Source organism: Saccoglossus kowalevskii, chromosome 3, assembly GCF_978046115.1.
Source record: "Saccoglossus kowalevskii chromosome 3, keSacKowa6.1, whole genome shotgun sequence".
Lineage (NCBI taxonomy): Eukaryota > Metazoa > Hemichordata > Enteropneusta > Harrimaniidae > Saccoglossus > Saccoglossus kowalevskii.
The window spans coordinates 27,066,059-27,093,130 of record NC_140643.1 but is presented as its reverse complement, the minus strand read 5'-3'; the positions used below and the strand labels follow the sequence as shown (position 1 = coordinate 27,093,130).

Genomic DNA, 27,072 nt, shown 5'->3' with positions numbered 1-27,072 from the left:
GTCGCATATATGCATACGCTGTAAATAATGCGAAGAATTGTACAAATAATATAACATAGACAAATGTTTAAAATATTATAGATCGTGCAAGTCTAATTAAAATGGGATAGTGGATTCGACGGCATCTAATTAGCAAAGTGTGTCGCTTGTTAGGTTTAAACTACAGGTCTTAATAATTTAATGAAAAAATAAGGGTTCTTTTTAACGCGAGTTGAACCATGAGTAGATATTACTTGAATAGTTATCACATCACCAAATTAACACATATGCTCGTGTACTTTAGCCAAATCGTAAAATCGTATTCACTATTTTGCTCAAGTACTTGCTCAAGCAATTTATTGTAACCAACGTGATTGTAGCTTTGTTTCCCCAATCTATATTGAACACGGCATCTACGGATACATCATAATGGATTTGATTAGTTTTTTGGACTTTACATCCACAGTTTGAACATGTAATTTGTTACTAAATCACGTGAAAAAAAGAGGCTTAATTTATTGATTCGTAGTCGAAACGTCGGGAAATAATAAAATATTGTATTTGATTGTGTGAAAATATCTCGTATGAATTGACCAATGGAAACTCTGGGGGCAATAATAAATCCCGCAGGAATCAATTATATAAATAATAAATCAATTACAGCAATTTTGTCACAAAAATAGGCACACGAATATTTGTGCATACTTTTTCCCTGCCATTGCTACCATCCCTTAGTTACTAGCGATATCAACCGCCTGTCGATCCTAAGTCGTAAACTGTGTTTGTTTTCTCGCAAATTGATGGTGAAATACTGCCCATAAAATTGTCGAATGTCCATATAATGCTAGTTAATGACAATAACATTTGCAAAACATGTTAAAACATGCTAAAAGCGTTAATGTCTATATAATATTTACATGGTCAACAAAGTGATCAACCAAAAAATTTACGCCCCCCCCTGAAATAACGACTTGTTCATTGCACGAGTTGTGAAAAAAATATTACCATTCATTTGGAAACTGGAATTAAGAGTGCACAGTTTTACAAAGTTACCATTATGGTTCTCTAAGTATTAGGCTTACACCATTATTCCTATTATTGGGAAGTATTAAACCGTGATGGAACGCGGAAGGCTTACGTAATTAGCTCTGTGGAATTTAAAAGTGATAAAGTCCGGAACGCGGAAACGTGTCAGTAATGCGTAATCATTATATTTAGCAATGCGATATTTAGCAATGTTTAAGGGGACACACTCAAGTGTACATTTCTTGTTATTTCAAGAGGAATAATTTATATCACCAAGTGAATGAATTACTATTTAGCATAGCATGAAATTTGTATCTTTACACATATAACATTTTCATTATAAATATTCATACTATTATAAAACTGAAAATTGTCCATGGTTAGGTGTAAACCCCCCGGTATATATGTGTTCTATAAGAGATCTCCGAAGCAGGAATTAGTCATATTCTTGCAACTGTTTATTGTAAGATCAGAACAATGCATTATCTACGACATTTTGCAACATTTGTGGTGATGGTCGTCACCTGTAACCTGAATAGCATCAAGGCAGCGCTACCTCGCTCAGAGATTCGCCTTGAAGACAATGGATATAAAGGCATCCTTATCGCAATCAATGAAAATGTGACGGAAAATGTTATTTTGATTGAAAACTTGAAGGTAAACTATTACATATATTGAGTATTTTTATATATATTTTGAGTTTTAATGAGAATATCGCTAAACCATTTCTAATGATCAAACTAGTCTCCAAAAACACGTTTTGTCTGCATTAATATTACTGATTTTACAATCCAATGAGAAAGCATGCATGAATAAATATACAGTCGTAAAACTACGTTATATTCAGATTCGTTTCAAGAAATCACAAATACATATTTGAATTTAATAGTAGCCGAAGGCTGATATGTATAAATATTCAAATGAACGTAGGTTCATACAGATTATGACCCTGTGGGAGGGTCATTGGAGTTGTACCCCTGAAAACAAAGGTTCATACAAGTTATGACCCTGTGGGGGGGGGGGGTCATTGGAGTTGTACCCCTGATAACAAAAGGTCATACAGGTTATGTCCATGTGGGAGGGTCATTGGAGCTGTGGCCCTGATAACAGAGGGTCATACAGGTTATGTACCTGTGTGAGGATCATTGGAGTTGTTGCCCTGATAACAGGGTGTCATACAGGTTATGATCATGTGTGAGGGTAGATATACACCTGATAAAAGAGGGTCAAAACACAGGTTATGTTCCTGTGTGAGGGTCATTGGAGTTGTGCCCTGATAACAGAGGGTCATACAGGTTATGACCCTGTGTGAGGGTCATTGGAGTTGTGGCCCTGGTAACAGAGGGTCATACAAGGTATGTCCCTGTGTGAGGGTCATTAGAGTTGTGGCCCTGATAACAGAGGGTCAAACAGATTATGACGCCGTGGGAGGGTCATTAGAGTTGTAACCCTGATAACAGAGGGTTATACAGGTTATGACCCTGTGGAAAGGTCATTGGATTTGTACCCCTGATAACAGAGGGTCATATAGGTTATGACCCTGTGGGAGGGTCATTGGAGTTGTGGCCCTGATAATAGAGGGGTCATACAGATTATGACCCTTTGGGAGGGTCATTGGAGTTGTTACACTGATAACAAAGGTTCATACAGGTTATGACCCTATGTGAGGGTCATTGTAGTTGTGGCCCTTTTAACTGAGGGTCATACAGGTTATGTCCCTGCGGGAGGGTCATTGGAGTTGTTGCCCTAATAACAGAGAGTCATACAGGTTATGTCCCTGTAGGAGTGCATTGGAGTTGTGGCCCTGATAATAGAGGGTCATTGAATATGTGCACCTGGAACAGAGGCACATGTGTTATTAACCTGTGAGCCTCTGAATTTCCTATTCCTATCCTACATACATATTGGTCATCAAAGTTATCATGGACAAAGATGAACATGTTAATATTGTCTGTGAAAACACATCATATTGTCGCGGACTTTGTGGAAAAAATATACTTTAATGCAGGGTTCAACGAGCAAAACTAGCAACTGTTACTGATAGTAAAGTTATTATGGAACTAGTCTTCTTTATCTTAATAGGAATTGTTCACCAATGCATCCCGTGAAATGTACCAAGCAACCCATAATCGAGCTTACATGAAAGAAATAACTATCTTGGTACCTAAGACATGGAGTGATGCTATTACGAATATCACAGCAACATCAGAAATATTTGACAGTGCAAATATTATTGTAGATAAACCGAACGCAGAATATGATGACAATCCGTACACCAACCAGTTTGCACCATGTGGCGAGGCAGGAGAGTACATACATTTCACTGAAAGGTTTCTATCAGATTTCGACTGGGTCTGGTACAATTACGGGAATCCAGGTAGATTGATTATATTTTGTGTGAATTTTACTTCACTCAACACTAGTGTTTAAGGAGGTGTTGGCATTTCTAAATAACTAAGTATACATGATACGTCATGCACTGAATTAACCATTAATAAATAGTTAATCGCTTTATAAATTACGACTTCTCCTTGGAAGTGTATTGGTTCACAACAGACTATGTAAAGACTACAGTATGAAGTATATATGAAGTATGTATAAAGAGTGTAGGACACAGGCAACAGTCGTAAACTTTTATTTAACATGTTCAATCCTGTTCAATACTAATTTCCCGTTTATAGGTAAAGTATTGGTCCACGAGTGGGGACATTTACGCTGGGGATTGTTTGACGAGTATGCCACCGATGACAAAAGTCACTTTTACTTGAACGAGGACAGATACGTTGAACCAACGAGATGTTCTAGACATGTGTCGGGGATAGCATTGAATTCGGATGACTTTACAAAATGCAATCCTAATCCAGAAAAAGGTGTTTTGCCAGATAAATGGTGTCGGTTTTTCCCTGAACTTGATGTAAATAAGCAAAAAGCAACAGGCTCCTATATGCACATGAATTTCTTGGACACTGTAAGTAATTCATCTGTGAGTTTATCAGATTCTTATGTTCGTGATACACATTATTGTGATTACTCGTGATATTATATTAATAATCGTTTATCACTAGAGTTAGTAAATCAATGTGCAATGTAGTCATTCACGTTTGTTTAATCAAATATAATCAGTCAGACTTCAATTTCTGCGATGATACCGTTTACTGTTTTGTTTTGCAAGTCAATACAACCCATTCATTGTTGAAATAGTTTCATGATCGCAATTTTTACTATAAATGTGCTTTCGAAAGCTGCAGATTTGTCCCGGTTGTACATCAACCACTTTATTAGAGCGATGGCGTGCATGCAGTCCTTCATTCGGCCGGAGATGAGACAAGGCATACCATGTACGTGTCCCAAAAACGTTGCGAGCATCAGATCTTACACCAACAAACTTACCTCAGAACAACGACAAAACTTGTCAGGCAAACTGTCACAAAACCTTTTGTTATATCAAGGATGTATCAAGGTCAAATGTTGGGTCTGAGGTTGCCTTGCCGGGCGCCGTGCCGGTCACCGTACATGATACACCACCGCATCCCGCCATGTCTCAAACTTCGGTTGAACCATGTACCGATGTACGTCAAATATCCACAGTTACTAGTAGTATGATGAGTCAGAAAACACGGTTTATTTCACAACTGTATTTTCATTGAGCCAATTACAGTCCAATTTATACACAAATCGGAATGAAAACGTTGAAAATCCATTGTTTTAATGATTCACGATCACGTATTACAAATGGCGTAGACAGAGCAGTAAAATATCAGAAAGGTCATCTTTTGTTATGCTAATTGTTGTGTTTACGCTGTTCTATTCACTGTGGATACGTATCGTTTTCACGCGGAATAAAAGTAGTTTGTATTTCATTTTAACTGTGTTGTGTGCATTCAGTATATTGCATTTATAACTATTCATGTTCAAGGGCCACAATCATGATCTTATAGTCAATATACTGGTATAATATCAGGGGGGATTGGCACGAGAAGGCGCAGTCCGATCTGGGTGGAACGTTTCAAAGTCAGCCGTCCGTCATCTTGAATTTTCAAGGTGAATGTTCCGGCGAAGCACTCCACTATCACCTTGAAGTATTTCATTAGGACTACGTGTATGTGACAATGCCCTCACAGTTTAGAATCAGTTTACCAACAGCCAATCATATTGCTTCTTTCTTCAACGCGCTTGGCCAAGCTATCATAATCTTCGGGGCGGAACTAATTCACGAGACGCTCAACGTTGCTATTTAAGACGCGCACCACTCTACCGTTGTATTTATATGGGCTCTGCGCGAGCTGCCAGGTGAGCTGCTGTGAAACACCGGTCGAAAAGCCGGTGAAAATAGCTAAAATCGAGAAAACAGCACAAACTTTGAAGACATCCTAAACAACCAAATTTAAATATGTTGCATATGTAGAGGTAATCTTGTTACACTGTTCAGGGGGGTGTCAACAACCATCCCAAAATACCGTTTTCTGAAAATTTGTTGTCGGGTGTGTTTAAACCGAAGAACGAAAAACAAAGAACGAAGACAGAATATTCATACTGTTTAATCATAACAGTTTAATACATTTACATGCACTCATCGTTCATACTGTTTAATCATAACGTATATATTCTTCGTTCTTCGGTTTAAGCACACCCTTTGTTTTCACCATGATGGTTGCCAGGCGGTGAAAATGCCTGACCCGAGAATAAATGTCGCTGCACACAGTGGTAGCTGTGTTGGCTTAGATGTCGAGGCGCTTTCTGGCAGTCATTGTAACAAAGCTTTCTATTGGTCGGTAAACTTTCTATCGCGCAACCACGTGACATACACGGTTATGAATAGAATTACCGCACGGTGTTGTAGAGGGAGGAATGTCCGAACGGAACAACACCGTGCAGGCGGACGATGGCCGTCCGTAGGCCATCGTTGAAGCAACAACGTCCCTTTTGTCCCTTTTACAAACAGATTAATTAATTTCATCGATTTCTTTACAGATTAATCCTCAACAAAACTTAGAAACATCACATAAAAAATACAGGCTCTAAAATTATGTCTAATGCAAACCAAATCAACCGACACCACATCTTTTTGTTGGAGCCTGAAGTCTACGCGTGTTTTTATTGCGTTCAAAAATGTTTCATTTCAAACTGCGCATGCACACACACTGTGGTTTCTCGAAATGCATACTAATTAGGTAACTTGTCACTGATAAAAGTTACTGCAAAACATTTGAAGCAATTTTGAGCAATAGCACTAGAGTGAAATATCAACGTGCCTCTGCATTCTCCATGAATTTCGTAACTTGCTATGATCACGATAAGGAAAAAACGAGATATTACACAATTCACAACATATATGCATATATGGAATGAATTGTGTAATATCGATTAGTATACCCGACTTCGGCGTGAGGGTTATTACTTAAATATAGTAATAGTCACTGCTCTTTACGTTTGGATAATCGCCTCGTGCTACTAAAAACTAGTATAAATGACATACCTTTCCTCCGTTTTTGGTTTTAAAATGCTAAAACGTCTACAAATTGTATGGTATCATACAACTGTATTCTACCATTGACTCTATTGGCGCTCAATGAAAATGCCCTCGTGCGTGTTCCGGATATACGAAAATGTTCTGTCTCCAGCAATTAGTATGTCAAGCACTCTGCGAACTCTATATTTGACAGTTGCAAAATGTACGACAACTAATTATTTCAAATATTTTGTTCATGTTACAGGTCACAGAGTTCTGCCATAGCAACGCCAGTGGCGACCCATTTTCTTTACACAACATTATGGCGCCAAATCAACAAAACATTAAATGTTTTCAAAGGAGTGCATGGGATGTTATGTCACAGTCACCTGACTTTATTGACGGCAATAACCCTCCACGTCATGTATTGGACACCACACCAGACTTTATTATTGTAAAATCCTCCCCGCTGAGAATTGTATTGGTGCTCGATGTTTCGGGTAGTATGAGTTCTGTGAGTAATGGCGACATATTAATAATTATCATTTCACTTGAATATTAATATTGTACTAAGCTACTCAATCCAACATGATTCTTTCAAAGTAAATGATTTCTAATCTTGGTTAATGAACGGTATCTTGACTCTGTTCATTACAGAATAATCGAATTGGTATTTTGGAATCACTTGCTACCAAGTTCATTAAGTACACTGTTCCAGATGGACATTTCGTTGGAATTGTTGAGTTTGGATCGGGAGCAACTATCAAGTCATATCTAACAGAACTTGGGTCGAACTACACACGCGAGTATTTATCCAATCTAGTGCCGTCGTATACCAGTGGCTCAACATGTATTGGGTGCGGGCTACAGAGCGGAATACAGGTAATAATCACAATATCCATAAGCTGTGTTGACATTGGAAAGACTTTAAAAATAGCAGTGTATATATAATACATTGACTACATGAATATGTTAATTGTGTAGGGAAGTTATGGATTTTAATGTGAAGGCAAGATAAGGAAAATGCAAATAAATACTTTGAATTTTGAATGTTTTTAGGTTTTGGAAGATGGTGGTAAAAGTGCTAGAGGTGGTATTCTCCTTCTCATTACCGACGGGCAAGAAAATGAATCCCCCTACATTGATACTGTGAAACCGGATTTGATCAGCAAAGGTGTGGCTGTTGATACTATTGCACTTAGTTCAAATGCGGACGATAAGCTGGCCACATTATCTAATGATACACGTGGATTATCTAACTGGGAATCTGAAGACCAGCAGTCTACTGCCCTCAATGATGCAATAACTGCAACTATTTCAACTCGACTCGGAAAAAGCCAGTCTGTCCCAATTCAGGTGCGTATTATCTGTAACTTGCTGTTCATTTCACACGATTAATAACGTATTTTGTACAACTAATAATGTGTCAAATATTGTTAATCAGTTGTATCTGCATGAAACATAGTATGTTCACACTCGTTACACAGTACAAAGCGCAATACTTCAACATTTTGGACTGTTCATTTCATATCAACTTACTTTTATTTCCACAACAGCTAGTTTCTAGTAAAGCTGCAATAGTTGGTGGTCGAAAAGACACCAACTCTGTGGAAATCGATTCAACAGTCGGGAAAGATACTGTCTTCTTCTTCCTTTGGTCCACCTCAGTCATTTCTGTCATCCTTACAAGACCGGATGGAAATATTATCGATGATACCTCATCGGAATACACAAGCGATGTTACTAAAAAATCAGTTGTGATTGCAATTTCTGGAATAGCTATGGTATGATTCCATATACAACAAATAACGTATCTTTAATTTTATCTATCTGTCTTTCTGTAATGATGAACGTGTTGGTAATGACGTATTCAACAATTTAACACTATGCATATGTAACTATCTCTAACTACCAGAACCTAACAATACACACAAATTGGTATGATATTGTTAGACCTATAGTCAGTGATCCATATTGTGTTGCCATGCATATGATTAAGTAACATAAAGCTTTGTCTGCCTTATAGTCAGGAACGTGGTATTATGAAATACACTCAACCCACTCACAGACGGTTGAAGTGGCGATACAGTCAGAGGCTAGGGACGGCGTTGAACCAATACATATCTTTTCCAGACTAAGTGACGTGCTCATCACAGATACACCGGCCAATGCTGCCATATATGTACAAGTTACCCAGGGTTACAGTCCTATATTGCACGCTAATGTGACCGCGACAGTGGAGAGACCAACACCCCATGCACCAGTGCAAGTACAATTATATGACAATGGATCAGGTACTGCAACATAGTGGTTTATTACGTTTGACAGCATTATATCTTTAAATATGACATTACGTCTACAATTTCCTGTTTTTGTTTTCTCCTCAAAGGAATTGACTCTACAAAGAATGATGGTGTATACTCGCGACAATTCGTCGAATTCGTCTCGGCTACTTGTCCTAATTGCAGGTATAATGTCAAAATAAAAGTTGAAGCTCGGAATGGGTTGGCATCTATACCAATTTCAGCATCGAATAGTGGGAGGGCTCTCTCAATACGACCACGTAAGTATCGTATCACCGTAAAAATCCGATTTACATAACTGAATAATACATTTATTTATGGTGTTGTTTATTGCACATTCCACGTTGCTCTTGCAATTTGTTGTGTTCGCTCATAGCTGGACCAAAAGAAGAAAGCAATATTACGGTCCCTATTGATGATTTCGATCGTGTGGATACTGGTGGTGCAATCCAAGCTCCAGTAACTGTCAGTGATGATGATGAATTCCCACCATCAAGAATTGCCGATCTACGAGTCACTGGGACATCGTATGATGACCAGACTGTTACATTAGAATGGACGGCACCTGGAAATGATTTAGACAAAGGGACAGGTAAATAATTATTAGAATCGATTATAACATTTTTGGGAAATTGCGTTACAAATTACTGAAATATTAAGCTATAATATCTTTGAATGGCATATTAAGCAAAATCTATGTGTACTAGATTGTTAAGGCTTATTGACAATGTGATAATCTAACAATAATCTAGATCATTCACAATAAAGAAGTAATTTAAAAAAAATGATAAGTTTATGCAAGTGATATTTAAACTCCGTTTAGTCTGTAAATTGTACTGAATATACATGATAACAAAGCAAATAGTAGTTTGTCTGTTTCGGAAGAGTGCCCATGAACATGTATATATAACCTAATGACGGGACACAGTTCGTAAACTTACACACGGCGAGTATTTACCATATAATACTATAATGTAGTATAATAATATGCTGTAATGCACAAATTACAAACTATTTGTACGTAAAAACGCAACACATAATTTGAGCGCATTGCCACGGCATCTCACTACGTCATTCTGATTGGTTAAATACAAATATATTTGTTATTTCAGCTGATGGTTATGACCTGAGATACAGTAGAAACTTCGTCACGTTTTCACGCGAGTTTATAACCGGCGAAGAGTTAACCGATAACCATGTCATTGAGGGCACCCTGTCATCGCCAAGCCCATTCGGTACGACGGAGACAGTAACGGTACAACTGCCAGCTACCTATGAAAACATAACATATTTCTTCGCAATCCGTGCATTCGACGCTGCTAATAATACAGCTGCTCCTTCCAATATTATATCTACGGCCATAGTGGTTTCTACGCGAAGCGACGATGATTTTACAACAGAAAGCTATTTCATTACTACTGCGGATGACGTGGATATTATAGCCCCGACTGAACCCGAATCGGAATCAATATCAACAACAATCATCGTTGCGGCGTCGGTAGTGGGGGCGGTGGTATTGCTGTTGTATAGTGTGTGTGTCCTGGTAATGGCTAAATATGTCTGCGTCCGTCCCAAATCAGCCATTGCCCCAGAACAACCGACAGATTTCCAGATGTCGTGTGTTAATACAGGTGTATAGCACTATCATCACGACACAATGAGTGTACAACGTATATAAAAAATAACAAAAGAATAATAACGTTTTAACAATAAATCTTGAAGCTTACCGTACTATATCATCTAATGACACCCACAATGTGTGTTTCTTACCTGAACTATTCACTGTATGCATAAACACGGTCCATATGTGCATATGTACAATCCTCTGTATTGAATAATTAGCTATTTATTAAAGAAGCAATAACAACTAATAAACAGTGAAAAAATAAAACTGAAACATTTTACAGATAAAATAAACAACATGAAATCCTTTGAACATTTCAAAAAAAATACCAAAAAAGAAAATTATATTAAGAATTCCCATGATCATCATGGCATATCATGTTAAGAGTAGGTTTAACTCACTGGATTTAGAAGGAAACAAACTACCATAGGTAAATTACAAAGGAAATAAAATTTGTGTCATGATGGCATAGAAGATGTATATCATTTTCTATTTTTATGCAATGCAACATTTCACTTAAGAAATAAAATTTACGCCGATTTGATCAAAATACTTTCGAATATTAAGGAAGGCCAGACAAAAAAATGCCTTCTTTCAGAGGAGGGGGGATTTTACATTTAATTTGCTTTTTTTTTTGGTGACATTCCATAGAATATGAATTATGAATTTGGAGGATTGTTAAAGTTAGTGCACATGTATGTCTCAATTTCATACATTTGCACACCAAGTATTTTTTTTTTTGATTCGCCAAAGTTTGGCATAACGCATACGCGGTTCCAGTCTGGGTGGAAATCACTGTCATTTTCGGTGAGGATATTGTATCCCGGGATTGTATCTTTCTTTGCGCAACGCTTATATAGACAATTTCAAAGGTACGAAACTGTGCTTATTATGGTATTTATACACTTTGATTTATCGTTTGTGGCTTTGTGTCCAGCTTTAGTGATCGTGAGAACTTTGCCAGAAAAATAGCCTTTCTATTATTGTAAGAACTGATTATGTAACGTGTGAATTGAAAGATTACCCCGTCATTTAAGAGGCTTGAAGTGTTCTCTCCATGGACAATGTCGAAAATACATTCGTTGTGCATTAATATATTAACATTGGACATGAACATATCGAATATATTTTATAGTCGGGGCGGATCGACCAATCTGTTTTGGACCGGAACGTCCAAACCAGGGCCGGATCGTCTTTTATTTACCGGATCGTCCTGACACCACCTTACCGATAACAGCACGGCGTTAAAAAATGTCAAACATTGCTGCTAATGATGATTCATGGTGTAACTTATCACCACGTGACCATTTATGCCGTCACTCTCCCTCAATATCTCCACGTGTGTTTTTACATGCCATTCCACTCGCATGTTTATGTAAACAAATTGTTGTTTTGTTTCGTTACACCATTTACCTGACCGAATTTGATACGTGTAGAAAAGTTGACAAATTAAGATGAAATTACGTGATCCTACTAATGGAATGTATTTTGGAATAATCATTCTGGCCATAGCGCCTATTGGAGGACTGAACCTTCCGGCAATCGACATATATTTATAGAACATCGTATTCTCCACCGTTCACGTATCGTTAAACCTGGGAAATTGGTTCATAACTTGTGAATACTCTTGAATAATCTTGGTGTGAAAGGGAATGGTTGCATTTCTTCTTACCTTTGAAATAGGTGTTGGCTGTGTCTTTCCACTTAGAGGGGCTGGAATCATGAATAACCTTTATACTGAGTTGAAGAATACCCTCAGTTTGGACTCGGATTTTAATCCTATCAGACAGATCAGCAGTACCCAGTACTTGTTTTATTAAAACAAGAATGATCGTGGTTGCTGTACAGGTATCTTTGAATGTAGCTGAGACGCATAGAGTCGATGCGCGTTGGGAGGTGCATAACATTTTGCCTATCCCTTACCAAGGGGAGATACAGTGTTTGACATCAACCCAATGTCGGCCTTGCCAAAAGAATTCAAGCAAAATTCTCTGTACCTTCAGAACTAAATCAATAGGCGGTGTAAGGCAGTACAAGAACTATAGCGAAATCAGGTTATTAATGACGCGCCCTCTATACAACATGTTATGAACGGAGTGATTTCTAAAGTTGATTATCTTTTCACGTTTGACACAAGTTCAGCCCATGTCTGATAAGTAGAAATGTGGCTGTTCCCGAGATAAACACCCAACAGATATTGAGTGGAGAGTAAGTGTTGTTGCGCCAGCTACCAGCCCTTCTGATTTTTGAAGATTTACTCGCTCGCTTATAAACTTGTAACTAGTGAGCTGAACTAAAATCTTGTTTTTACGTGTTCTACTTCGTCAGCATAATTAATAAGTTTACAATAAGTTGTTTATTGCTGTGTGGTATGATCAATCGAATATTGTCTGGAGTACTGCTTCAATGGCTATAACGTAGAGAGCAGTTGACATTGAGCAGCCTTGTAGAATACCCCTAGTTTGGTCTGGGTGAACAATAGTGCCCATGACCTCGCGCAGTCGCAGTGCAAGCGTTTTTGTGAAGATTTTATAATTACTGCATAACAAACTCACATGTCGCCAGTATTTTTGGTTGGTGGCATCACCTTTTCCTGAGTGACATCTGTTCTTGTACAAGATATGGCAGCAGTGAAAATACTTCACACAGATCTCTCCCAATAATATGATAAACGTTTGGTAGAATTCGTTTGGTGTCCTATTAATACTGGGTGTAATACCGCGTGGCAGCAGTGTTACAGTAGAACTCAGTTTCACTGAGCTGTGGTAGGGCTTCAAAATATTAAATATCCCTCCCATTATGACTGGGTCGTTGTTTGAATTACTAATAAACTGTTCAAGCTTGCTGCCAATACAAATTGAAATATTGCCAGCATTAAGTATTACATCTTGTTCAGCATACCTTTTTTCCGACAGTATGCCCATTGTCTCTGTTTATAAATAGGACAATGAAGTAGAATTCAAATCTCCACTATATACCTTGAAAATTTAAGATGATTTGTCCCCTCCCCGCACCGATTCTTTTGTCAGTTAAGTTTTCAAGTAAATTATTCTAAACGTCCATACTGTGTAGTTATAATTATGATAACCAATATGTTAATTTCAAGCTGAGTGATTCTACATCTTATGTTGGCGCTACAAAATACGCAGCGAGGTTCAATCAGAGATTTATTTAGCGATGTATGAAATTGTCAAGCTCTTATCAATTTGATTTCTAATATGTACTGTACGTATGTACTATTGGGTTTGATATGTATAGAACAAAACTGAGCTACGAGGTCTGACCAAAGATAAAATGTCGAGGCCAATTTATGCAAATTTTTATCTTTGATTAGACAATTACACAACTGCCCAAATTACACAACTGAGCATTTTAGGTAATCCCCTCAGATGCTTATATATTAGCATATGTTACTGAAGCAAACTGAACTATACATAAGCGTATCTATGTCAGTGAACATATAGACAATGTAACTATATCGATTTTTTTTTTTTGTAAAACGTGTCCCAGTTGGATAAAATGGACAGAATATGTCGTAGCCGTAAATAATTAAAACCTCCATTTAAGATCAACTCGAATGTCACTGGATTATTGAACTTCTTGTTCTGTTTTCATTACGTAATTATCATGTTTTATAATCCACAAAAAGTGGCATGTTACAGAACCCCCTCCCACAGCAACAATGCTGGAAATTATTTATTCACGGCGCCGATGTTGTTCTGATTGGGCACTGTGCTATTGTAAATCAATAAGTATATGTTGTGTTACTCAAGTATGTATTTTCTCATTCAAAAATTGGAAACATTGCCAATATAAACAATACAGTGACGTACTGACATATATTGTGATAACGTATGAAGAACTTTGGTACTGATAAGAAAATAACTTTGATCACAGCATACAATACAACAGTTGCCAACATTTCTGTTCTTATACTCGTTGCTAAGACATTGAGTAAATAAACACTTCACTGCAATCTTTTATTACTAACCTTCAAGATAGAAGCATACATAAACAATTATGCAATAAATTACTTAATTGGTAATGTGATGATTTGCTTTATGATAGTAAGACTCTGAGTATTATGTAGGCGAATTGTTTACGACAGTGGTTATTACGATGTTTATACATTAATGGATATCTACGTTAGAGTTAATACAGAAATAAATTTACTAACTACGATGCATTCCAATGTACTACCATATTTGAGTGTACACACGCCACTACAGTGTTACATTATATAAGGTGTACATATGTTGTCGCATGTAGACACATATACGTTATATCATTCATGAGGCCAGATGCACAACATATGTGTTTACGCGTAAAAAAAAACACGAGAGAAATAATCCATTGTCATGATATCACGATATATTATACTGAAGCGGGTTTAAAGTTAGAATAAATACTTGTTCAACCAAGTTTTTGGTAAAGGTCCACACGTTGGGACACCAGCTACGGTTATTAACCTATTATTGACGGAAAGTCGTATATTTTAAACATTAGTCACGACTCTGTGCGTATCTACACATCTAGATAATAAAGTAATAAATGTTTAGGTATATTTCACCATATTGTCATGGCTACGGGCTGTATAACATAGACACTCTCAAGGCGAACATGGTCAAAACGCCATATACGCTGTGTCCGATCATCATTCGTTAATATGACTGGACAAATGTTTCAAATTATTTTCGCGTTCATGTGTATTACTGCTACCATTTTGTCTACCGGTGCATTTGCAATCAATATACGTACACCCATAAAACTGGACAATAACGGATATACTGGTTTGTTGATAGCGATCCATGAACGGGTGCCAGAAGACTTAGCAATATTAGACAGGCTTCAAGTAAGTTCCTATTTTTATTTACTTGGTGGCTTGTTTGGTAATAACACTATAGGTTTGAACTTGAGTAATAACACAACACAGTTGTCGAATACTGTCCATTTTCAGTAGTGGGAACGATCTTTTTGTAATTTAACAAGACAAATATATAAAAAATATGGGGATGTATTCAGATACGTAAATGCGTAAATGCTTTTTATCCATTTCCCGCTAATACTGTCATACGTCATTCTAGCTCATGCTTACTCTACCCGCAGGTGATATTCACAGATGCCTCGAAATTCTTGTACGAGGCGAGTCGCCACTACACTTATATTCACGACGTCACCATCCTCCTTCCAGAAACATGGAGTGACAACCCATTTTACGAGCGTGCTACGTGGGAGACGTTCGACATTGCCAATGTATTAGTGGACGAGGAGAATCCCCAATGGGCGCACAATCCCTACACAAAACAAACTCTTCCTTGTGGAAAACCCGGAGAGTATATTCATATCACACCAAAATGGATTACTGATGTCGATTTCAGTACATACTTCTGGGGAGATTCAGGTACGTTCATTTACACTCAGTTAGACACGGTAAATTATGTGCCACTCTTAAGAAGAAAGAACGAATAAGAATTTTGTTTAGTTTTACAAAATATTAGTGAATAAATAAAGGTTTGGTTTTTCTCCTTTTTATATATTTCGTAAAAAACTAACACATAAGGATCAATACAATGTGGAATTAAAAACAAACAAAAAATATTGCAGCCATTACCAACAAACAATTGTAATCATAAATAGAATGGCACTCGACGTAAAATAGTGACGTATTGACTGTGCTATACACGTTTCAAATTACGAGACAGTACTGTTCATCGTATACCGCGATGTACTTGTATGGAGTAAATATCGAAGTCTCTATGTTAACGAAGCGACACATATGACATGTTTTCAACTACGCTTTAAACATACAATCGTTCGAGAATTCCCCGTCTGTGGGAATATATATAGTTAACAGTGTTTGCACTGTATAGTCGAGTAGCACTCAACCACTGGACAAAGAGTGTATCCGTCACGAGAACCCTACTTCAAATGTTTTTCTTGTCGCAAACAAGTCTGAGGGCCTACATGTCATTGTGCACATCACACGTAAATATGTTTATAGCTTAATGAACTAAAGTGTCCTGAGATTCAAAGTTCATGGCAATACAAGGTAAAAACGTACAAGGAGGTAGTTCATATATGTCGCTTAAAAGCAGGACATGACGTTATAGACCTACTTATGGTAGATTTTACAGTGATCCCAGCGTAGTGCTGCTTTACCAATATAATTTATTTTCGAACCATTGATGTAATTACAATTAGCAATGTCACATGACATGGCCTATACTACAACACGTATTTTCTCTCTATTTCGTTGTATTTGTGCCTAATTAATGAGGACGTGATTATAAATATCTCTCTATTTAGTTTAAATAATATGATTTAATGAGGTCATGTGACATGTCGACGTTGTCTAAAGAATAACTAAACCCTTCAAGTCCGATAGAAATATTGGTAGAAGTAATATATATTATAAACTTTACTTTTGATTTCTTACACACTCATAATTCATTTTTGTCAAATATTTATCAGAATGAGTACACGTCAGTGGTTATACAGTCTCAGACCCACATTTGACCTCGGCGTATTCGGTCCTACACATCTTTGCGTGGCAATGTGAGTCCCTTCGCCTCAGTTGCGCGTCACTTTCGTTATAAATTGTTACATATCTCACATTACAATCTAATCCCGAACTTGTATGTTAACAAACTATGCTACTTTTACAGGGAAAGTCATAGTTCATGAGTGGGGTCATCTCAGATGGGGTCTATTCGACGAGTATCCGACCTCTCCGGAAGAAAACTTTTACTTTGACGAGAATGGCCGAACAGAACCGACTCGGTGTTCGGAATCTGTTACCGGCGTTTCACTTGATAGCAGCAAAGGGTGGACAAAATGTAACACACATCCCGATTCTGGTGTACTGCCTGAGGCAACGTGCACGTTTTACCCAGACCTAGATGGTAACCAAGCGACGTCGTCCTACTCGTATGCAAATTACCTAGAATCGGTGAGTACTGGTATGGCCGTATGACCAAGGGCGGTAGGCACAAGTGTAAGATAAGCCAGGATGGATGACAAATGTTGACGATTTATTTGAATAAGGACAATAAAATACATTTAATTTGAATAACTATGTCTAAATGTACCTTATATTTTTACACAATTCTGACTGTACCATTCGCTTATATTATTTAATTCCACATTAGATTTGAAACGCGTTGTATCCTTCGAGCCCTGAGTTATGAATTAGCGGCATAAAAGTGTTGAACAGCGCTACCACCGGCTATTTTTCGTTTTGGCAAATATCCAAATGGAACGATTTCGTTTTCGGCTTCACGCTCGCGTGCACATTTCTCGTTTCCTTGGTTTCGGCCGTAACATATTTAGCGAAACAATAATATAGACGGGGTATGACACAGTGTGTTTCATTTTCGGACACACCGCGTACCAGACTTCTCGTTCGCGAACATTATTTATGGTGTTCGTAGTTGACGGTCGAGTCCCAAATCACCACATCATCATTATTTTAGCGTAAAATAGTACGTATTTTTTATGTGATGGTTTTGAAATAAACCAAATTTTCAATAAACATATTCAAAATGTTTGCTTGATCGAGCCTATTTTTTTGAGTTATCGCACCACAGTCAGCTGGCGCACACGTGATAATAAAATAAATACGATATTTACTATATGAGGGCCGCCATCTTGAATGCAGCATAAAACTAAATAAGAGACTAGTTTATTGTCATTATTCAAATAAATCGTCAACATTTAAAAATTGTCATTAATCCTGGCTTATCTTACATTTTTGCCTACCGCCATTGATTCGACCCCGTCTATTATTATGAAAAGCGGGGGTGTAAGCGTCTTACAATCGAACATTTTCAAAAAGCGCGCGGCCATGTAGCTCGACGTACGTTTTCTAAAACTCAGAGTCTGAGGCGCAAAGCCAATACATGAGTTCGAGTCAAAACATGTCACCACGGCAAAGGTCGTAGTACTGTTTTATCATTTCTAGATTGTTACTAATAACTTACTTTATCCAATAAGGAAAATATTCATGTATTATTCCTAGTATTATATTAACCCAGGCACTTTTGCCTACCGCCCTTGGTATGACAGTGTAAGGGTGCCGTTTGAATGCTTTTGTTTATCAAAATTGAAAGTCAATGTGTTTTGGTCGTATTCATTTACCACAATGGGAGTGTGTTACAAGCTTCTAACTATATTACACTTTAGCTCAAATGTCAATTAAACTATTATTATGTGTTCGAATTAATATTAAAAATGAAGAGAAAAATTAAAATCGGTAAAATCATATATTCAAATTATATATTCGACGACACTTTCAGTTTGTTAAAACAATATTGATATTTGGACTTTCCTATCATTCACAGGTGATTGGATTCTGTCATGATGATCCTGACGGAGACCCAGATGCCAGACACAACCGACTTGCAAACAACCAACAAAACAAGCAATGCGGTCACCGAAGCAGTTGGGAGGTCATGCAAGAGCATAATGATTTCGCCAACAATTCGCCACTAGATGACGGAGACACGTTGCCAGTATTTAAATTGGTAAAATCACGTGACAGACGTGCTGTGTTGATCATGGACGTGTCCGGCAGCATGTTCTTGGTAAGTAGATTGTAAATACAACGAATAGCTTGTAATCTAGTCTGTGTTTGTTAAATCTAGTCCATGACGACACTCTATCAACCAGCTCTATGAACGAGTGATATCTGGCGATAAACTCGTAATACTGCATTTCACTATAAATCGTCGCTGTTGAGTATAATGTACCTAGCAATACGTGTGTTATACTCAGTTCAACATTGATCGTTGTTATAAAGGGTTGATCGTGGTTATTAAGGGTTGATCGTGGTTATAAAGGGTTGATCGTTGTTATAAAGGTTGATCGTGGTTATAAAGGGTTGATCATTGTTATAAAGGGTTGATCGTTGTTATAAAGGGTTGATCATGGTTATTAAGGGTTGATCGTTGTTATAAAGGGTTGATCATTGTTATAAAGGGTTGATCGTGGTTATAAAGGGTTGATCGTTATAAAGGTCGATCGTGGTTATAAAGGGTTGATCGTGGTTATAAAGGGTTGATCGTGGTTATAAAGGGTTGATCGTTGTTATAAAGGGTTGATCATTGTTATAAAGGGTTGATCATTGTTATAAAGAGTTGATCGTGGTTATTAAGGGTTGATCGTTGTTATAAAGGGTTGATCATTGTTATAAAGGGTTGATCATTGTTATAAAGGGTTGATCGTGGTTATAAAGGGTTGATCGTTGTTATAAAGGTTGATCGTGGTTATAAAGGGTTGATCATTGTTATAAAGGGTTGATCATTATTATAAAGTGTTGATTGTGATTATAAAGGGTTGATCGTGGTTATAAAGGGCTGATCGTTGTTAACCGCTTCAATTGCACACATACTGATTTCAAACCCATATTAAATAAAATGCAGCTATCATTGTATTCACCTCACACACAGAATGACAGACTGAATCTGTTGGTGCAGGCTGCTACGCGATATATTCGCCATACGTTACCTATGGGTAGTTGGTTGGGCATGGTGGAATTCAGTACATGGTCGAGGATTACGACCAACTTGACCCAGCTGACCGACGATCAAATAAGGGGAGATCTTATAGATTTGCTGCCCAAATGGGCCAATGGCAATACCTGTATTGGATGTGGTATACTGGACGGCATTCAGGTAATTCGGATTATGGTCGTTACGTTTAAAACCGGACAGCTTTCATCTGTATCACAATTATGGTTTATATTTGTGCTATAATGCACGGTAATAATGGTATATATGGTTGGAAGGCATCCACGAACACTAATAAAGGGATACTTTCCTTTGTTTTTAGGTTCTCTTGGAATATAATACCACGAAAGGAGGGGTATTATTTGTCATCACCGATGGCCAAGAAAACGAAAAACCGTATATTAGAGATGTTATGGACATTGTCGTGGAAGCGGGAATTGTGGTGGATACATTGGCATTCAGCAAGCAGGCTGACGCACAACTTACTATAATTTCTGAGATCACCGGTGGCAGAGCATATTACAGTCCTGAATCATCCAACTCAACGGCACTACATGATGCATTCTTTACAAGTGTCGTTGACAGGGAACTAAGCGACAATCGAGCGCCGGTGCAGGTAGGTTGTGGCATACACTTGTGGCATCTTCTGTTATGTAATGGCCCGCAATAACGGTCAAATATCACGACGGTTAATTTAATACCAAAATCAAATACATTTCTCAAACTAGTGTTTTCGCGCGTTTGGCGTATTATTACCAGCATGGGTCTACAAACCTCGGTCAATGAAACTAGTATGTTCTCACTTCGTCTTGAAATGTGTCTGCATGTCAGCTTTCTGGGAACAAATAAATACACATGGGTCTCGTCGGTTCACACTGAATTATGCAGGAATTCGACATGTTTGATAAGTCGGTGCAAGAATGGTTTATGAGTTACTGCCAGTACCCGACATTATTTAAATTGTTTTCTTGTTTTGTATGACAACCTTTAAATTGTTACTAATGTACACTTATACAATTGTACGTTTCTACAGATAACAAGTAAAATTGAATTAGCACCTGCTATGGGAACAGTACAAGATTACACTAACATTGACTCGACCATCGGCTCAGAAAGCATTTTTTTCTTCTTCATCCGAGAGTTTAGTGCACCGAGAAATGTGCTGACTGTTGAGCTAACGTCGCCATCGGGAAGCGTGCTTATCGACAAGGATTCACCAGAATATAGATATGAGCACAGAACCAGAACCGTAACAATAAGTATGCCAGGACACATTGAGGTAAGCGAAATGTACACGTCGAAATATATAACACGTGGTTTTTTGTTAATTATCCATCTAGTACGATTACTGATATAGACATAACGCAACAACGTAATTCATTACAGACTGGTAGATGGACATATCTTATTCAAAACAGTTACCAAGATGTTATACCAGTAGAGGTTTCTGTAGAATCAAAGGCCGCAGACGTCAAGGAGGGTCCAATGAAGCTCACGTCGACAGTTGGCACTCCCGTCATTACTGAAACACCGCCAAAAACGGTAATTTATGCAGAGTTACGAAAAGGCCACTCGGCAGTAACACGTGCAAATGTGGTAGCCGTTGTTGAAAGACCAGGAAGTAACGATGACGTAACCATGCAATTGATGGATAATGGAATGGGTAAGATTACCATCCGTAAATGCCGTTAACTGCCATTTGCACAAGACTGAAAGTGCGACTGCAAGTCCAAATACAATGAATTCATACTCACTTCGAGTTTATAATATATCGTTGAACAGAGGGATTTTGTTATTTTTAGGTGCCGATATCACCAAAGACGATGGCGTATACTCGGCGTATTTCTTAGACTTTGTGAAAACTGACGATTGTATCGTAGCATGCCGGTATACAGTTACAGTTGAAGCCAGTGACTTACACGGTGGAGCTGGCATTCAGTCATTCACCTACGGGAGCGGAGCTTTACCAACAAATTCCAGTAAGTTGCATTGGAGTTCGATGACGGCACACCGATTCCTGCGGTAGAATATAACGACATAGTGAATATTCATTTCATACATATGGGGGTCCACGCTTAATATTTTTTGTGAACTTCATTTAAGTAAAAGGACATTTTAAAGCCATATTTCCTTTTCAAAGATCATCGGCATTTCAACATTCAACTATAAATATAAGTTTAACTCAAATCAGTCGATTTTTGCGGCAAGCGTTTAGTTCCGTGCTCTCCACGCATTAAGTGAGATCTCACAGTGAATGGTCAACCATCTATCGCAAAAACCAATACTTTAGGAAGTTTTTCAAAAGTATTAGCTCGATGATCAATATAATGTTCATCACTGTCAACACGATGCGAAGTTGAATTTATAAATACATATGCACTCCTTATTTTCATATCCGTAGCTGTGATACCGTCCAGGTCCACTGAACCCCCAACACCTATAGGAGATTTCGACCGTAGTGCATCGGGTGGCGTCATACAAATTGACGACAGTATTGTTATAACGGAGGAAGATCTCCAGAAAGATGGATTCGCGCCCTCTAGAATTACGGACCTTAGAATTGTAAATTTTACTCTCACCGGTGTGGTCCAATTAGGTTGGACGGCAACGGGTGATGACATGGACAAAGGAACTGGTGAGTTATACCTTGAAGCGCTAACATTACAGTGTCAATCGCAAACTGTAGTTGAATCGCATATTCTCGGGGCGCACCCACGTCACAAAAAGTACTGTGTTGCTTAGACAATGTATATATACCAAATTTATATATGTTGCAAATGTATGGGTAGTCTTGTTACATTGTTCAGGAGAGTCTCGACAACTAGGCCAGAGTACCGCTGTCGTTGAGAGTTGTCGGCTTTCATTTTGACCGATGATCGTTGCCAGGCGTTGAAAATCCCCGGATTTCCGCCCGAGAATACTGATTGAGATATAAATGAAGTATAAATTGTGCTCATGTATTCCGCCGTATTAGAATGTTTTCTTGTTCTGAAGTGGGTCATGTTAAAAGCATACTGTAAAGGGGGTAAAGGGGGTAATTATTCACTGGGTTTTAATTTAGCTTATTTCGCTGACTGGAAAAATGCGCTAAATTAAAACACAGTGAATATGTAAAATTTAGCATAGAACACATTATCCAAATGACGAAACCGTGAATTTAAAACCCTCTGAATATGCCTGAAATGATAAATCAGCGAAATTTAAACCCAGTGAAAATTAGCCATTTTACAGTACTTGCAGCCGTGATGTGAATAGCGCCACTATTGACGGTATATTAAATACATTCGTCTTTACGTTCTTTTTTCTTTCTCAGCGGCATACTATGATCTTCGTATGAGTACGACGTTTGCGGAACTATTTTCAGTCTTTGGCGAGTGTTTACAGATACAGGAATCTAATTTAACCGACGGAACTCTCTTATCACCACTTCCAGCAGGCTCCCCTGAGACTGTCACTATTCTAATGCCAAATAGCAACAGCATAAATAGAACATATTACTTCGCTATTGTGGCTGTTGACGAGGTTGGAAGCCGGTCCGTCACATCAAACTTCGCATCGGTGTCAGCTGCAGCGATCGCCCGTGAACCTGTACCTAATTCCTCGGCAAAGCTAGACGTGTGGCACATTGTTTTGCTTTCTGTTCTCTGTGCGGCAATACTTTCGATTGTTATCTTCGTTGTTGCTTACGTGATTAACAGGAAAAGCAGAAGCAAAAATAGAGTTCGTCCGTTTGAAGAAAATGACACTGTAACTCGTGGCACAGCGACTCCTTAAATAACATATCCGAAATTTGACTCAGCATGCCAGAAGGGTGAATCACGTGGGTGTTTATGCGAGAGAGGCGTGTTTCTATTTATCAGTTTTATAGCTCGTCAATAAAGGGGAAATCATCAACACGTTTATTGGCGTAAACGATCAGAATACGCTTAATTAACGACATTATATATATGTTTCATTGTCAAATAAATAACCAATAATCAGTAATCGAACTTCTTTATTTTTCAACACAAGTTTCGTGTCACAGATATATTTATATGAGAGAATTCAATAAATCACATAATAACAGCTGGTGAGCTAGTGACATAATGTATAATGTGTAGATGGTAGACAACGCCCACTATTTCAACCAATCATAGCCAAATTGACGCGTTCGTTGCTTTTTGGTTTACAGGTTAAACCGTTCAAACGCATTTCAGCTCGAAATAGTACTAATAATCGCAAATGATTGTATTATTTGATCGTAGATGTGGGTTTGAATATGTCGACAATATACTTAGTCCAGTTTGTGCAAAGTTAAGCTGTATATAATTGCCTAAGATCCGTGCCATTCATGTTCCCTGGCCGTCAAATCTGAATGGTCACTGTTCTTGCACGCAATATGGGGATGTGACCTACATTCTTCGAAGTCTATGCGAAATATTTTTGTGATAATTGTTTTTTTTTTTACTTATGTACGCATAGTTTTAGACCCTGGCCAAAATGGGGTTTCGTGTTAAACTCGTATATGCGGATTTTACCGTTTCTAATTCCCCCAAGCTTATCTTGGCCAATGACGATCTGTTATGCAAATGAGCCAGGGCGCTCTGCGATGTCCCGAATATGTGCTCAGGATCACAAATTAATGACCCTACAATTTTAAGCTTTATTAAACTCTGAACATATTAATAAATCTTATAATGTAGTTGCATTCGTTGGACATTTCCGATCTACCTCGAGCCTAGAACCCGTCGCGATGTTTAATCGTGTAACTTTTTACGAATAATAGTGAATCAGCAAGGAGCTAGGAGTACTCAGGTGTGCACACACGTATGCCGATAGTATGTAACGTTCTGATGTCATGTACATGTGATTTATATATCGATCTATTTGATTCATTATCTTGTATCGGGGGCATGACCACGCGTGCATTCGACTTGGTTTGGTGATTAATGTACCTGGAAAGAAACGTCACGTGATGGCAATATAAGGGCAACCTAGGCGAGAGAAGTCAATGAGTGATGGCAATATGAAGGCACCCTAGGCTAGAGCAGTCAATGAGTGATGGCACCGAAGTATGTGCTGTCTACTATGTAGTTACAGAGCGAGTCACACCAGGATTTCCAAGGCTATCCTTGGATGTACTTGGAGTGGCTGGATTTCATGATCAGTCTAGTATAGTACCACTGTGACTGAATTGATTCATAGTAGTTTAAATAAATCATATAAAAAAGTGGCTACCTAAATGGTGAAAACACGAAAAGCACTTTCCAATAAATATAGGATTCACTGTAAACAAAATGAAATAAGAATATGTTCCAGCCTATAATGATTAATTTAGTCGATATCGATATGATGACAATAATAATAATAATAATAATAATAATAATAACCTTTAATAAGCGATGTTCACTGCGTGACATACCGCTGTACAAAACATGAACACAAATCTCATTAGGAGAAAAATAGTATTATAAAAAATTAAAATAACAAGTTTCCAAAGCTCTTTAAAAATAACATTACCATTAAAATCGAAATTAAATGAAGAACTGTCTTCTAAACAGATGAGATTTCAGATATCTCTTTAAAAACATTGATATTGACTGACGAATAGAGTTGAAGTTTACTTCACAAAAAGGGCGTATTTGCTAAAAGAACGCCAACCATATGTTTTGTGGTACAATTTGAGTTTTGTCTTTTCAATAACAAAATAGCAATGACAAAACATATCCAAACTGTTTGCGGTTGGCTCACATTTGTACTTGCGTGTCACATGACCTGTGACGTTGAATAAAGTGAAGGTAACGGGACGGATACATCAATTAGCGTGAAGCGTCCCACAACTGGAGCTGGTCAACCATTTTTATAGTGTGTGTGTGTGTGTGTGTGTGTGTGTGTGTGAATGTGGCACAATAAGTCATAATTATGACGCAAAGATAACTATGTTAAACTTCGCCAACGTGTGTGCCCAGGCTGCATTAAAGTAACTTTTCCACGTTGTAATATATGCATAACACCTCCCCGCTGATTATTGTGATCTCCGTAAATATGAAAAAAAATATATAAAATTTATAAAAAGTTATAAAATTAGTATACAGTCTGGAAATATTGGAGCACTGGAGATTGCCTACACTGAAGGTCGTGGAGTTTAATCACTAAATCAAATATACGTTGTATTGTTGTAATCATTCGAAGCCACTTATTCTGTTATAGGAGTTTCTTACAATTTCGATTACAGGTTTATAATAGGAATAGTTCATCATGAACCGTAGGTTTTCTACATATCATGATAAGAGGGAGTGCAACAATGGTCGGTGACATGGTGGTTTAAAGCACGGTTACTAAACCGTGGTTTATTTATAAATTAATATTATTCTAAACTACACGCATAGCAACACATTCTGAAAATAAAGTAAGAATGAATGACAGAAGCTAGGAAACTAAACAGTCTGACATGTTCCGGTGAATGGTGGCTGGAAACTGGTGAATGCAACCCATGTATTTATACTTAGTAAACTGTGTAGCAAACCATGTAGTATTAAATGTTATACTGGTAATTAGACTCCTTGAGGCTTATACAGTATTACGTTACACGTTGGCCAATCCAGACTGCTTTCAAGTTCAATTATTAGTTGCACATAACAATGTTGTCTGATCAAGTAGAGTATGTATATATATATATATATATATATATATATATATATATATATATATATATATATATATATATATATATATATATATATATATATATATATATATATATATATATATATATATATATATATATATATATATATATACGCTTGATCATGACAGAATTTTGGGTTTCAAAGCAAAAAAACATGTACAGCATCCTTAAAGCTTTAAGAAAATAATTGCGCCACCGTGTTTGTTTGATTTTACATTTGATTGGCAGAAAGACAAGTTGTGCACCGGTGGTTTTGCCGTTACTGTGCCCATGGTAGTACCTTCCATGCTGTGCCGCTCCAAGATATGTAAACATAGTCACGCTTTGGTGGTATGATGCCGTATCGTGCCGGGTATATCCAGAAGTACAGTGACACACAATGACTGACATCCTAGGCCATTTTCGATTACAGCTGCAATGGACACAGTATTCTCTCGCTTGAAAATAGCCCTGATGCAAGTCACTCTTGGTGATATAAATGTTTCCTGTGTGTTCTTGTTGTAGAAACTCTATTATAA

The 27,072-nt window shown here is 37.7% G+C and overlaps 2 protein-coding genes across 2 annotated transcripts; both read left to right on the top strand.

Annotated features, from left to right (window-relative positions):
* Window positions 1-1,482: 1,482 nt before the first annotated feature.
* Window positions 1,483-10,488, top strand: LOC102808326 (calcium-activated chloride channel regulator 1-like). The gene is made up of 11 exons (XM_085497420.1): window positions 1,483-1,662; window positions 3,088-3,382; window positions 3,687-3,973; window positions 6,720-6,968; window positions 7,112-7,336; window positions 7,514-7,810; window positions 8,011-8,238; window positions 8,481-8,748; window positions 8,844-9,017; window positions 9,134-9,349; window positions 9,870-10,488. Exons 1-11 carry the CDS (start codon window positions 1,483-1,485, stop codon window positions 10,394-10,396), a joined length of 2,946 nt encoding a protein of 981 aa, XP_085353546.1. The 3' UTR covers window positions 10,397-10,488.
* Window positions 10,489-15,047: 4,559 nt separating this feature from the next.
* On the top strand, window positions 15,048-23,661 carry LOC102808436 (calcium-activated chloride channel regulator 4A-like). The gene is made up of 11 exons (XM_085497419.1): window positions 15,048-15,233; window positions 15,488-15,782; window positions 17,047-17,330; window positions 18,721-18,963; window positions 19,828-20,052; window positions 20,210-20,503; window positions 20,921-21,166; window positions 21,274-21,550; window positions 21,690-21,866; window positions 22,289-22,522; window positions 23,201-23,661. The coding sequence occupies exons 1-11, from the start codon at window positions 15,048-15,050 to the stop codon at window positions 23,659-23,661; spliced, it is 2,922 nt and encodes a 973-aa protein (XP_085353545.1).
* Window positions 23,662-27,072: the final 3,411 nt, after the last annotated feature.